Source organism: Podarcis filfolensis (genome assembly GCF_964270895.1).
Source record: "Podarcis filfolensis genome assembly, chromosome: 8".
NCBI lineage: Eukaryota > Metazoa > Chordata > Lepidosauria > Squamata > Lacertidae > Podarcis > Podarcis filfolensis.
The window spans coordinates 75,329,097-75,343,076 of NC_139611.1; the positions used below are offsets into that span (position 1 = coordinate 75,329,097).

General features: G+C 47.6%; 1 protein-coding gene across 2 annotated transcripts; it reads right to left on the reverse strand.

Annotated features, from left to right (window-relative positions):
• Positions 1-1,030: 1,030 nt before the first annotated feature.
• Positions 1,031-10,316, reverse strand: LOC310768808 (interferon-inducible GTPase 5-like). Of its 2 annotated transcripts, XM_083627602.1 has the most exons (3): positions 9,874-10,316; positions 6,790-8,506; positions 1,031-3,925 (listed from the first exon to the last, which is right to left on the reverse strand). In XM_083627602.1, exons 2-3 carry the CDS (start codon positions 6,796-6,798, stop codon positions 2,690-2,692), a joined length of 1,245 nt encoding a protein of 414 aa, XP_083483728.1. In that variant the 5' UTR covers positions 6,799-8,506; positions 9,874-10,316; the 3' UTR covers positions 1,031-2,689. The 2 variants fall into 2 exon arrangements, with proteins under 2 accessions (XP_083483728.1, XP_083483729.1); XM_083627603.1 differs by lacking the exon at positions 9,874-10,316 and having other exon boundaries at positions 6,786-7,158.
• Between the last annotated feature and the right edge of the window lie 3,664 nt (positions 10,317-13,980).

The window sequence follows — 13,980 nt, forward strand, 5'->3', positions numbered from 1 at the left end:
TTTATGTATAATATAGCATCAGCAGTAAACAAAGGAAAGACTGCCATCTAGTGAACTCCAGAAACCCTTGCACATGGCAAAACTTACAAACAGGGTTGGGTAGCTACCCTTTTCTGTACTGAGGCTGCTATGGCTGATATATATAAAGAAGTCGTTTTCCTTGTAGCTAAAACAGCGTATGCAACGAAATGTTGCAGTATGAAGTTCTGCTATTTAGGATTCCAAGAACTCCATTCCCTCCGCAAGCTGAATTTCCCATTCCCTAACCCACTCATTTAGCAAAACATGGCCACCAAGCCTTCTCAGTACCCGTTGTGCTACCCCCACAAAGATTTGTTCTGCAAACCAAGGGGCTTGACGCCCTGTGCACTGGTGGTGCCATTCAGACTTCATAAGCAACAACACATACAGGCTCAACATGAGGAGGAGGAGAAATGGCAGTCCTCTTGCACACCTGCATTTAAAGCATTGGACACTAGTGGTGACCAAAGTTTGAAGCAGAATTACAACTTGCTGTGGAATTGATTGAAATGGGAGTTACGTTTTCACCAGGAGAATTTGCTGAGGTGTCCCCGTCTAAGCTACCCAGCAGCAGGAAAGCCCTGTAATGTGAAACTTTCTGCTTTACTTTTTGGTAACTAAGAACACAAGCCCACTGGATCAGGCCCACGGTAAGCACTAAAACTATACATCTCAAATGTCAAACAGCAGTGTAAGGAGGTGCGTCTTCAGAATTTGATGGAAATCATACGGTGAAGGAGCCAGATGAATGTCTGCGGGGAGGGAGTTCCACAATTTAGAGGATGCCACAGAGAAGGCCCTCTGCTGGGCGGCACCCCCCCCCCGAAGCTTTCAAAGCAGTCAAGCTAACAAGAGGGCCTCCTCAGCGAATCACACCACCCGAGGGGGTCTGTGGAGAAGGACGTGATCTCTCAGATGTTCCCTGTGTGTTGCACACTGCCTCTTTGTTTACTTCACAAGAGTCTCCTTGACCCCAAGGATACAATGAACAAGTCACAAAGGCAGCATATGCAGAAAAATAGAAAAATTTATTGGTTAGACATGCCCTTTACATTGTAAAAACATAGATGCTATAGAAATATATTTTCCTTGCTGATCAAACTAATAAGCGATTGCCCTGGATTAAGACTCACAATACAGAGATTGCTAACTTGAAAATCAATTATTACTTTCAAAAAGTTCATGAGATGGTCAATACGATTTGATAGCTGGCATGCTACGATAATGGCTCACAATCTACTGAGCATCAGAGGAAGATTGCTACTGCCTGCACCTGAACAAGATGACCAGAACTCGCACTCACACACAACTTTATTTAATACAAGATGACTCTTATTAAGAATAAATCTGCTCACAGACGATGCAGTCCTGGGTCTGCAATGTTAGAACTGGTCACTTCTGAAGTTAAGGTAACAAGCCGAGTGGAGTTACAGAATTGCACCTGAAGTTTGCATTTGCAAAGTGATTCCCACAGGAGAGGCAGTTTGCGTCATTTAAAGGGCTGCTTCTCCTTCCAGCTTCACACAATCAAAACCCTGTGCTTTGGCGGAGTCGCCACACAATCTTCACATTCCTGGCTCCAATCCATCGTGTTGGGGTTCTGCCTCCCAGTAGATTCCTTTCTGTTAAATGCATTTAAAGCCAAGTCAGAAGCAAACACAGTCTCTGTGAGTTATGATCTCTCCCAGCCCTCCCAGATGTAGCCACTTGAGAAGGAGAGATCCTGCAAAGAAAGGGAGACAGCGATGGTACTTCTCTGCATCCCATCCTGCAATCACAGCCAACTGGAATACTGTCTAGCCAGTTTGGTACCCTGTCCACAGTTACGCCTGAACTAGGATTTGTCACTGTCATGTGACATGCCCTTCAGATTGTTGTTTCCTGTTGCAAGTAGCTGGTGAGCCGTATCAAAGCCATGGCATGGGTGGAAAATTACTTTCATCCGCGGACCTGATCAGAATTGCACCCACGTGTACCATGCTTATGATTTGCAAAGGAAGGAATGATCCCATTGGTACTACGTCCAGTCTGACCTTCTGTGGATGCTCTATAATGCTTCGAAATCTGCAGGGTTCTACTTTCCTGGCTACAGGAGGATAACAAAGTGATTGCACTCACCATCAGTGATTTGGGTCAAAATGTTTCCACTTCATCAGTTCATTAGCAACAGTGGGTGCCAACTGCAAATATGGCATTAGGGAAGCCTGACTTCTAATCAACGTTTTTAGCTATATTTATGAAACACAAATAAAAGCAAGCGTGCTAAATTCAGTGACTCAGGAGGGGCTCAGGAAATTTTCCAACACCAACTGAATTAATTTGCATTGGGATTTTTATATTTTTTGGCAATTCATTATTTTCCACAAAAAGTTCTATCACTGGACGTTGTATGTAGGATTCTGATAACAGTAACCCACCATAACTAGTAGAACTGCAGAAGATCTTTCCAGTTAGCATTGCACCATTCTTGGAAGGCAATTATATCAGCGCGTGCATCAGGGTTTTTGGATAGAACTGCCAACGTGAAGTTCATCCCACAAAGACTTTTGACTGCATTTTCCTGGGTTAGCTGGACCTAAGTGACTACGAAGAAGGACTGGTGGATAAAAGAGTGCGGAGAGGCACCTATGATCCCCAAGCACTTTTAAGGAGCTCTCTTGCCCCACCTTCAATCAAAGATAAATCCTGGTTCTGGAGGGTAGCCCTGAGCCTTATCCTCCAAATCAAAGGCCCGTCCTAGGACCCTCTGGGCATCTTGTGCAAAGTTATCAAGGGCGGTGTGCAGCAGGTAATAGGCACCCACGAAAGAGATGGCCCCAGCTACCATGTTGTCAAAAAGAGGCACTTTGTTCTTCACCACCCGGGCAGCCACTTGGCCGTACAAGGCGGCTTGGCTCAGGACGACGTGCACGGCGTTCTCCGAAAGATCCTTCCCCAATGCTGAGCACACCTGACTGGTCAGCTCATGGCGGGGCTTGGAGGCCACGAGGGCCAAGACCCCCAGGGACTCGTCGTCCAGGCCGAAACTCTTGCGGTAGGAGTGTAGGGTTTTCATGAGCATGGGGATGTTCAGGTGGAGGTTCTGGCCAGGCAAGGCCGAGACGGCGCAGGCCAGCAACGCCTTCTTCCAGATGTGCTTGCGCAGTGATGCCTTCTTCTTCTCCACAGCTGCTGCCGTGACGCAAGGGAAGGAGAGTAGCAAGGCGTGTCTCTTGTGGCCTTCGAGCTCCTCGGCCAGAGTGTCTTGCAAGCGCTGGAAGTCAAACCGGTGCAGCTCGAAGCTGGAGACCAGGAAGACCTTGGGGGAATCCAGGCCTTCATTCTGCAGCTGGCGGAGGCAGTCCGCCTCTATCGCCCGCAGCACCTGAGCCTCCTCAAAACGGGCTGGCCTTCGTCGCTGTGAAGCCCTCAGGTCCTGGTCCACCTTGGAGCGGACAAAGTAGAAACGCTTGCCCATGGAGCCCACGGCGCGGGCCAGCCTGATGTGGTTCTCCCGGAACCGCTCCGAGGCAATGATGATGAAGAAATCGTACCTCTCAAGACCCACCTGCTCCAGGTAGCGCTCCGCTTGGAAGCATGGGGTGCCGATGCCCGGCAGGTCCCACAGGACGACGCTGGGCAGACGAGGGTGAGAGTACGATGTGGGTACGGCTGTGGTTTCGATGACGCCGGTAGCGGCAGCACGGGGGTCTCCGTCGCTAAGCCCCAGCAGGGCGTTGATGAAGGTGGATTTGCCGGCGCCGGATTCGCCTGTCACGGCGATCTCTAGCTTGGTGGTCTCCAGGGAATCCAGGAGCGACTGGACCTGGCTGGACACCTCCAAGACCACGCGGGATTGGATCACAGAACCCATCTCTCTGAGGTCCATCTCCTGGATTTCCATGGTGTCTTTGTGGCGGAGGCTCTGGTAGGAGCACAAGGGGGAAAGAAGAGAATCAGGGTTTTTGCTGTTCCAAGTCTGCTAGGTTCTTTGTTTTCTCCTTCTCCTGAATGCCACTGTCTAAACCGCTAATCCTTGGCGCCCTTCCAAAATGAGTATGGGAAGGAAATCAGGGGTTTCGGCTTCCAAAAAGGACTGAGCTCCTGTTCCTTCAATTAGTTGTGCGGAAGAGGGAATGTTGGTTTGGTGCATTTGTCACCCCAGAGTAAGAAAAACTGCACTTGACAAAATTCCCTCCACACAACTCGGCTCATACAGCTGGTGCACCCTTTTCAAGCTTATTGTGATCGGGATGCTAGACAGGACAGATCTTAGGCCTGATCCACCAGGGCTTTCCTTACATCTTCCATGGCCACCCAATGTGCAAATGGTGAACAGCACCTTCACACTTTTCAGGTAAGGCTGCAAAGCATGACCAGTTACGCAATCACGGGGAGGGATGCCCAGTGGCGTAGGAAGGGGGGGCGGTCCACTCCGGGTGCCACTCTGGGAGGGGTGACAAAATGGCCCCTGCCTCCCCCCCAGCTGTAGAGCAGCTGAGGGCGCCCGCAGTCCATACGGGCTGCCGCTCTCGCACGCCGGCCGTACAGGCATCCGTATGGGCTGCCGCTCTCATGCACGGCGGCCATACGGGCTGCCTCGCGTGCAAGCAGCAGCCCGTACGGTCGCCGCACATGAGCAGTCTGTACGGGCTGTGCTGCCCCAGGTGCTGGAGAGGGTTCCTCCGCCACTGGGGATGCCAGCTATTTTTTGTTTAATTATGCCCAATACATTTCAAACAGTTGTTCTTTTTCAAAACTGTCGCAATACAGTCATACCTCGGGTTGCGAACGTGATCCGTGCAGGAGGCACGTTCGCAACCCGCAGTGTTCACAACCTGAAGCACTGCATCTGCGTGTGATGACATGTGTGTGATGTCATTTTGTACTTCTGTGCATGTGCTGAAATCCGGAAGTTACCTGTTCCAGTACTTCCAGGTTCGGTGTGGTCCACAACCTGAAAACGCGCAACCCGCAGAATTCATAACCCGAGGTATGACTGTAGTTTGCAGGATGAAGTTACTTGTTCAGAAGCAGAAGAAAAGCTGTTTGAAAAGCGTTGAGCTTGATTTAAAGCAAAACGAAACACCCCCGGCTACATCTCCTCCTAAACTCTCCTTTCCACTCTTCCTTGAGTGTTTATGCCTGGCTGGAATGTGTTCTTGAACTCTGATCATGCCTCTTGCTTGGATGGAGAACACAGCAGGGTTCATGAGTGGATGCAGAAATTAGACTTCTCCACAATAATAAGATTTACATTACAGTGGTACCTCGGGTTAGTACTTAATTTGTTCTGGAGGTCCGTTCTTAACCTGAAATATTCTTAACCTGAAGCACCAGTTTAGCTAATGGGGCGTCCCGCTGCCGCCGCGCCACCGCCGCATGATTTCTGTTCTCATCCTGAAGCAAAGTTCTTAACCCGAGGTACTATTTCTGGGTTAGCGGAGTCTGTAACCTGAAGCGTCTGTAACCCGAGGTACCACTGTAATTGTTCTGCTAATTTTTTACTCTGGCCACACCCACCACTATCATGTGGCCCTCAGAAGCTTGCCCAGAAGGCAATGTGGCCCTTGGCCCGCCCCTGACTTCCCTCTTTCTTTTCCTTGCCATTGATTCTATCCCACTTTTCCTTCCTGACAACTATCTAAATGAGTATTTTACTCTAGCCATTTTCAACATACCACTTAATATAAACACGTGCATCCCTCCAAATCAGGAAAAGAATCAGAATCAGACCATTTTGTTTTTTTATTATTGTTGTTGTTGCTGCTGTTATTATTATTTTTACTACTAAGCTCTTCCATTCAAAGAGAGCATTCCAAGCACAGCACGTGCTTAAAACTACAGAATAATTAGAGAAAATCAATTAAATTAGAAAAATGCTACAAAAGTAAATGAGCAAGCTACAAGAAGCTACAAAGTAGCCGCCAGTAATAAGAACAGTCTGCTGGATCAGGCCAAAGTCCCATCTAGTCCAGCACCCTGTTCTCACAGTGGCCAGCCAGGTTACGTTTTTATATTGTGATTTTATCTTGCGAACCGCCCTGAGACTAGCAGGTACAGGGCAGTACACAGATTTAATTAATAATAATAATATTCAGAGGCATAGCTGCCTCTGGCAGTTAAGGCAGAGCCTAGCTATTATGGTTAGTAGCCACTAATAGCCTCCTCCTCCTCCTCCTCCTCCTCCATGAATTTCACTAATCCTTTTTTAAAGCCATCCAAGTTAATGGACATGACTGCCTTCCAAGGAAGCCAGTTCCAAAGCAGGACCTGCATGCAACAGCAATCTCTCCACTAGTGATTCCCAACAGCAGATGACTAAGCAAGCAAATGTAGCTTTGACTTAATATGAAAGATTCCTTCTGCACCCACAAATGTGGAACGCAGCCCCATGTCTCACCTCACCCAATCCAACAAGTTGTTAGCAAACCAAAAAAGAAACAAGACTCCCAGCTGCCGGCTTTCCCTTCTCTAACCACTAGAGCCCACCCTTCCCATATTCAGAAGGGTAGCCAACCCAGTGACTGTCTGCTGCAGCAAAAAAACAAGAGCCTTGTGACACCCGGAAGTCGGCCACGGTTCGTTGTGGGAAAGGCTTGAGGATTCGAGGCCAGCTGGTCGGATGCTCGGGAAAGTTCCTACTGCAATCAATCTGCAGGCCTTCAAAGTGTCACGAGACTCTTCGCTCCTTTTTAGTTTTCACCAAAGCGCAGCGCTTTTTTTGCAACCGGGCGGATGGATGTGTGCGCTCCTTCGCGCCAGCTTTGAGCCCTCCTCTATACTCACAGAATTCATTTCCCAAATTCCCTAAGGCGAAGCGGCAAGCAAGCGAGCAGCAGACGTGGCGACCCAGAGGGGATCCTCCCGATCGTCTGTAGGAGGAAAGCAAAACAGAAACCATCACATGGGAAGAGGCGGAGCTGCCGGTGCAAGAAACGCGCTGGTAGGGACTGACAAAACAGCAGGTTATTTAAATAAGAAGAAAAGCCGGACTGGTCCTGAGTGGCTGTTGCAATTAATTCGCGCCTTGGTGACCCAGATGCACCAGCCTGAGTCACATCGCAAAGCAGCCACTGCCCGGGGATCCGGGAAGCGTTGCGCGCAGAAAAGGTGATCCCAGGAACGGCCGGCGCACCGGAGAGGAAGGAGGAGCACGCGCTATCGGGGATTGTTGGGTCGCCGTCTGTGAATTTTTGCAAGCTGTCGAGAAGGGGGAGAGGGATGGAAAAGGGGGAAGGTGAAGCTGATTTACAAAAACGATCCACGTTGGAAAAGTTATTATATTAACTAATGCATACTGATGGCAAAATGACTAGAATTAAAGGCATCACAGACCCCTCCAAAAAGTGAAATGAAATGTAGGTGTTCGGGGTTCCTCTGTGGAATTAAAAGGGAAGCGGTCGTCATGCAATTTCCCTCTGCCCATTTCACGCCTCCTGACTCTATAGTACAGTAATGCCATTTTCCACGCTCTATATGTCATACCAATTCCCTGAACCTACCGGTACTTGACGATAACTCTTCCACAATTACGCAGTCTCCAAGGTGCTCAGGGGGAAGGGTGTTTGCAATTTCACAGTGGTTAGAAACATTTTTTTCAACTCGGGATTTTTTAAATTTTTTTTTAAAGAATTCTGCGCTTTAAAAGCCTTTCAGGTCCCTGTGACAAAGCACAACAGTGGCCCTGGCATTTCCCTTACCACCTACCTGACCCAGAATTCCTGGCTTTGGCCCTTGGCCCATTTGCACCTCCCAGGTGAGGCAACAAGGAGGGGGCAGGTGCAGATAGATGGGAGCTGAGTGGTTCTCAAGCAATGCCTGCACAGTGAGTGAGTGGCAGGCAGGGGCAGACCAGTGAGGCACCCTTCGGAGCACTGGGGTGCTTAACCTGGATAGCTGTCTGCTGGTCACTGCATTGTTTTTATCTCCACTTCCCATTCAGAACAGAAAAAGGGGAGTTATTAACAATTGTTTATACTGTCTACTAGCACTGGCAAGTTCCTTGGGTCCTGCTGTCTGGATTTGGTTCCTTTGATGAGTAGTGAAAACCAGCTTTTTTCCAGTATTTGATATAGATACAAATACACAACACCACTTGCACTTCTACAGAGCAACAGATCTACTGTTTTATGTCATCTCCCCAGAGGATGATTCCTTAATTTAATCTCAACTCAGTTCTCTCCCTCCCAGTCTCTCTCTCTCTTTCTTTCTTTCTCTCTCTCTCTCCCTCTCCCCACGAATTCCTCTGTCATTCATTCCCACACACTTCACATAAACTGGGCAGGGACCGGGGGTGATGTGTTCCCTCCCAGCCCTGATAACTCTCTGGTTCAGAATATTCCGGAAAGCTCTTCAGTAATCTCCCAACCATTAGCTCCCATTCAGAAACATCAACTGAACATCCTGGACATCATTCTTTTGTCCAAACTGCTGACTCTGAGAGCAGGCACTGCTGAAGCAAGATCTTCGAGATAGCAACCCTACATCATCATCGGTGTGGGACCTGCAAAAAATTAATAATGTTGCAGTGAATTTCCGCCTTCTAATACGCTTGCCAAAGCAAGAGTATACGAGGCCCTGCTTAGCTTCATAAATGTGCTAAATGTTTTATTACTGCACCACATGTCTACTTCCACCACACCATTCCAGCACACAAGTTTTGTTTTTATTTTTGGATTCTTCATAGTCTGCATTTTCTGTTTAACCACCAGAGTTCACTATTAGGAGTTCTTGCTGTCAGAGCACCAACCTCTCTGTATGCGGTACAAAGCGTATAACAAACAACCACCAAAAAAGAGAGCCATTTCCTGTCTTTAAATGAGTTTAAAGTCAGACTTTCGGCAGCATGGAATAACAGAGGACGAGGCAACCAAAATGCACATGGGTATAAATGCAGCTACATGGATTCAAGATTATTTTCAGCTGGGATTATGTGAGCATTGAGGATTAATGGCCAGGTTAATAATTACTTTTAAGGGAATGGCAAGTATTGATAAGGGAGCTTAAAGAGAACAGTGAGCACACATGAAGATCAACACCCACAGAATTCAATATGCATTTGCGCAAATGTGTGTAATAAAACGAGGAAACGTGCTTCTTCACACGGCACATAAAACTATGGAACTCACTCCCACTGGAGAGGCAGGGATGGCCACCGACTCAGGTGGTTTTGTTGTAACCCAGAAATTACAACAGCTTTAAAAGAGGATTAGGCAAACCAATGAAGAAGGGGATCTATCAATGGCTGCTAACAATGATGGCTAAGCTCCTGCCTCCACGGTGGAGGCAGTATTATGTGTGTGTGTGTGGTTAATAGATTGTGTGTGCATGATTGTTTGGAGTTTCTTTCTATGCTTTTAACTGTTCTTATTTCATCCGCAAGCCCCCTTGAGAGCCTGCGAGGGGAAATAGCTGGGTGGGTGTTCTTTCATTTGGGAGGTGGGGTTGCTTTAAATTGGTTTTTAAATGATAGATGTTGATTTGGATTTTCGCATTTGCATTTGTTGCTCAGGGCTTTTGTTGAGTGCATTTTTTTTAGTTTGCATACATGAGCATTGTTTGTCATTTTAATGATTGTTATCATGTATGTTGCGTTTTTGCAATGTAACTTTGTGCTGAGACTTATGGGTATAGGGCAGTATACAAATTTAATAAATAATAACAAATAAGTATTATTATTATTTTATTTTATTAAGTTGGAAACCACAGGAGGGGAAAGGTGCTCCTGTGCTCAGATCCTGCTTGCACATTTCCCACAGGCGTCTGGTTCGCCCCTGTGAGAGCAGGGATCCGATTATGCTCCGACTTCTGTAAGGTAGGAAGGGTTTTTGTGCAACACTATTTACGGAGCCAATAATAAAGCTCGCTCACTTCCGGGAATACCCCTCGTTGAGCTGCAGGGGGTCCTCCCCCCAAGTTAGATCCGCGCGTTGCTTTAGCGCAGCCTTCGCCACCCGCGAGAGAGGCCTATACTAGGCCCCAAAGCCCGTCTTTTCCCTAGTTCTGCCGTCTCCATGGTTACCGGGCCTCGCGGAGGGGAGGGGGGAGCAGAGCGGGAGAAGGAAAGGATAAGCTACGTGACGAGCGTCTCATATCTCCCGCTGGGCGTGGCCCGGGAAAAGTCTGGAACTTCGTTTCGATTGGAGGATAAGGCGCCGCCTCTTTGTTTCCCTATTGGTTGTTGCGCGCTGACGGGCAGCTCGAAGTTCAGCGAAGCTATTGGTAATTCAATGTTGGGCTTTGCATATCCGAAAGGCGCTGCAAATTTTGCGTTGAAGACTTTGTTCTTTCAACAAATGTTTCTAAAGTGGAGGTTTTCATTCCAGCAGACGGTATCCATTGGATATGAAATTGATTTTATGGATTCCAGTCATTTTAATTGTGTTTTTTTTTTAAAAAAACCCAGATACGCTTGTTTTCCTTTTCTAAATATGTATGCAAGTGTTTTATATGCGTTTTTATTATCTTGTGAAATGCTTTGTAGGACACAGTTCAGAAATGAAATCATTCTTCCTCTTTGGATCTTCTTTTGGTGGATTTCTTGTAAGTAATGTTCCACAATCTCAGGGCTCTAGCAGCAAAAAACAAAAGAAAAACCACACACACTCCAAAACCCATTATATAGCACTCAGAATTAATAGTTGCTTCTAGATCTCAGCGTGCGCAAAGGTGCATACTGGGAAAATATGCCCCCTTAAGGTTTCCCAAGCCCAGAATGTAAACAATTTTAGGCAAAGTACCTTGAACTTCTTCAGGAAACAAATCTGGAGCATTTTTTTTTTTTACCTCACTCATCAACCAAAAAGGCTCCCAGAGTGACTTGCATACAAACAAGACAAGACAATCCCACCCCTTAGGCTTACAATTAAAAAAACAAAAACATGACACACAAGGGAAGGGGCACAGGGAGGGAAGAGGAAAATCAAAACTCAGGCACAGTTGCTTTTATATTGACCAGCTGGCACAGTTCAGCAGCAGGAGTTGCTTGATGCAGTGGCTTCCCCCAGATGTCAGCTGTGGGCAACTCAGTGGTATAACCATGTACACGTGGCTTCTACTGCTGTGTGTATTGTAAACCTTGTGTATAGCACATTCCTTTATCCTCTCAAGTTGCACAGTTTGCAATTGCAGCGTAGAAAATCCGAGCGAGGCTCATGAACCGAATATCAGTGGTTTGTAAAGGCAAAGGCATTAATCTGAGTAAATTAGATCCATGAATAATCTCAGGAGGTTTTAATGCATTTTTTTAATTGCATTTTAAACAGGGAGCTTACTTATTCTTCCTTTGTGTCTGCACTACTAGCATGTTACTGTATTTCCAGTAGCCTGCAGGCTGCAAGTGATAGAAATTCATTGAAAAAGGAAAATTCCCCTAAACAGTTGACAACCTTTTATAATAATAATAATAATAATTTATTATTTATACCCCGCCCATCTGGCTGGGCCTCCCCAGCCACTCTGGGCGGCTTCCATAGAAACCAAAAATACACTAAAATATCACACGTTAAAAACTTCCCTGAACAGGGCTGCCTTAAGATGTCTTCTGAATGTCAGGTAGTTGTTTATCGCTTTGACATCTGCTGGAAGGGCGTTCCACAGGGTGGGCGCCACTACCGAGAAGGCCCTCTGCCTGGTTCCCTGTAGCTTTGCTTCTCGCAATGAGGGAACCGCCAGAAGGCCCTCGGCGCTGGACCGCAGCGTCCGGGCAGAATGATGGGGGTGGAGACGCTCCTTCAGGTATACTGGACCAAGGCTGTTTAGGGCTTTAAAGGTCAGCACCAACACTTTGAATTGTGCTCGGAAACGTACTGGGAGCCAATGTAGGTCTTTTAAACTGGCTCTTCTCCCCTGGTGCATACCAAAGAAATTGTGGAGTTTTTTCCTGACCTGCCGATGCAGCAATGAGAAAACTTTCACCAGTTTAATTTCTGTTTGCTGCATTGTTATTTTTATTTCTCTTCCTGCCCCCATGAATGCACTAATAACAGGTGTCTGGCTGCAAATTGACAAATGAACATACTTTTGTCTCTGCTGTTAAAAGGCAAGAAACGGGATCCAGCATGTTCTCTGTAGTGTCACCCCTCTTGGCTGCCAGTTTCGTATACTGAGAGGGCAGTCCCCTTGGACTTCAGAAGGCAAATGGTGTTGGTTTACACACGCAGAGAAGGTCAGGGAGAGGTGAAATAAGGCCACTTGGCTTTACTGGGCATTTCCTGGTCCAGGCGTCATCATTCGGCCATTTAGGAAAGATTACCAGCCTGAGCTCCAACCTACGTGTGACATTATTCAAGCATGCTTCATCTGACATCTGCTGTTATTTTGGAAAAACAACAACACGCTTGCAAGGCCCTACTCAAAAATGTGTGCTCCCAGTTCTGCTGCTTTGTTTATTTATAATTACAGTTATGGGGTGCTAGAGGAGGGGGAGGGCTAGGGGGAAGACGTCATGCTTCTTCTGGGGTAGTTTGGCCACTTTTGGTCTCTACCCAAAAGCCAGTATGGTGTAGTGGTTAAGAGCGGTAGTCTCGTAATCTGGTGAACCGGGTTCGCGTCTCCGCTCTTCCACAAGCAGCTGTTGGGTGACCTTGGGCGACACTTCTCTGAAGTCTCTCAGCCCCACTCACCTCACAGAGTGTTTGTTGTGGGGGAGGAAGGGAAAGGAGAATGTTAGCTGCTTTGAGACTCCTTAAAAGGTAAAGGGACCCCTGACCATTAGGTCCAGTCATAGCCGACTCTGGGGTTGCGGCGCTCATCTTACTTTATTGGCCAAGGGAGCCGGCGTACAGCTTCCAGGTCGTGTGGCCAGCATGACTAAGCCGCTTCTGGCAAACCAGAGAAGCGCACGGAAACGCCGTTTACCTTCCCGCCAGAGCGGTACCTATTTATCTACTTGCACTTTGACGTGCTTTCGAACTGCTAGGTTGGCAGGAGCAGGGACCGAGCAACAGCTCACCCCGTCGCGGGGATTCTAGGCTCTGTGGTTTAACCCACAGCGCCACCCGTGTCCCGTGAGACTCCTTAGGGTTGTGATAAAGCGGGTTATCCAATCCAAACTCTTTCTTCTACCAGCACTCAGCTCTCAGCTGTAGCTCCTAGAAGCCATAAGCATTAGACTTCCCCTAGATGAGGCTCATCAACCTGGGAAGGGAGCCCACCTAGAAGAAGGAAAACTCTGCTCCTAAACCTCCACTGCTTTGTGGCATATTTTCGGAAGAATAAAAAGCTAAGCAGTAAACCGTACACAAATCCAGAGTGGAGTCTCTAAGGCAGTTGGGTGGCACCTTCTGCTCTTCCAGCAACTCCTGGAGCCAAGCCTGGTGTCACAACAACATTGCAAGGTTGGTTAGGCTGAGAGATTTCAACTTGCACTCTGGGCTTTATGGCTGAATGGGAAATTTGAACCTTGGCCTTCCAGACCTTTAGTCTGACACCTGACACACTGGCTGCAACTGCTATTTGCTCACTCCTGGCTGCTTCCTAGTGGGATGGTGAGGAACGGCAGCCAGGTAAGGGGGTACAGTGGTACCTCGGGTTAAGAACTTAATTCGTTCTGGAGGTCCGTTCTTAACCTGAAACTGTTCTTAACTTGAGGTACCACTTTAGCTAATGGGGCCTCCCGCTGCCGCTGCGCCACTGCTGCGCGATTTCTGTTCTCATCCTGAAGCAAAGTTCTTAACCCGAGGTACTATTTCTGGGTTAGTGGAGTCTGTAACCTGAAGCATCTGTAACCCGTTCAGTGGTACCTCTAGTTACGAACTTAATTTGTTCCGGAGGTCCGTTCTTAACCGGAAACTGTTCTTAATTAGAGACGGGCTTTTGCTAATGGGGCCTCTTGCTGCCGCTGCGCCGCCGGCACATGATTTCCGTTCTCATCCTGGGGTAAAGTTCTTGACTTGAGGTAACTCTTCCAGGTTAGCGGAGTTTGTAACCTGAGGCATTTGTAACCTGAGGCGTTTTTAACTTGAAGTACCATGTAGT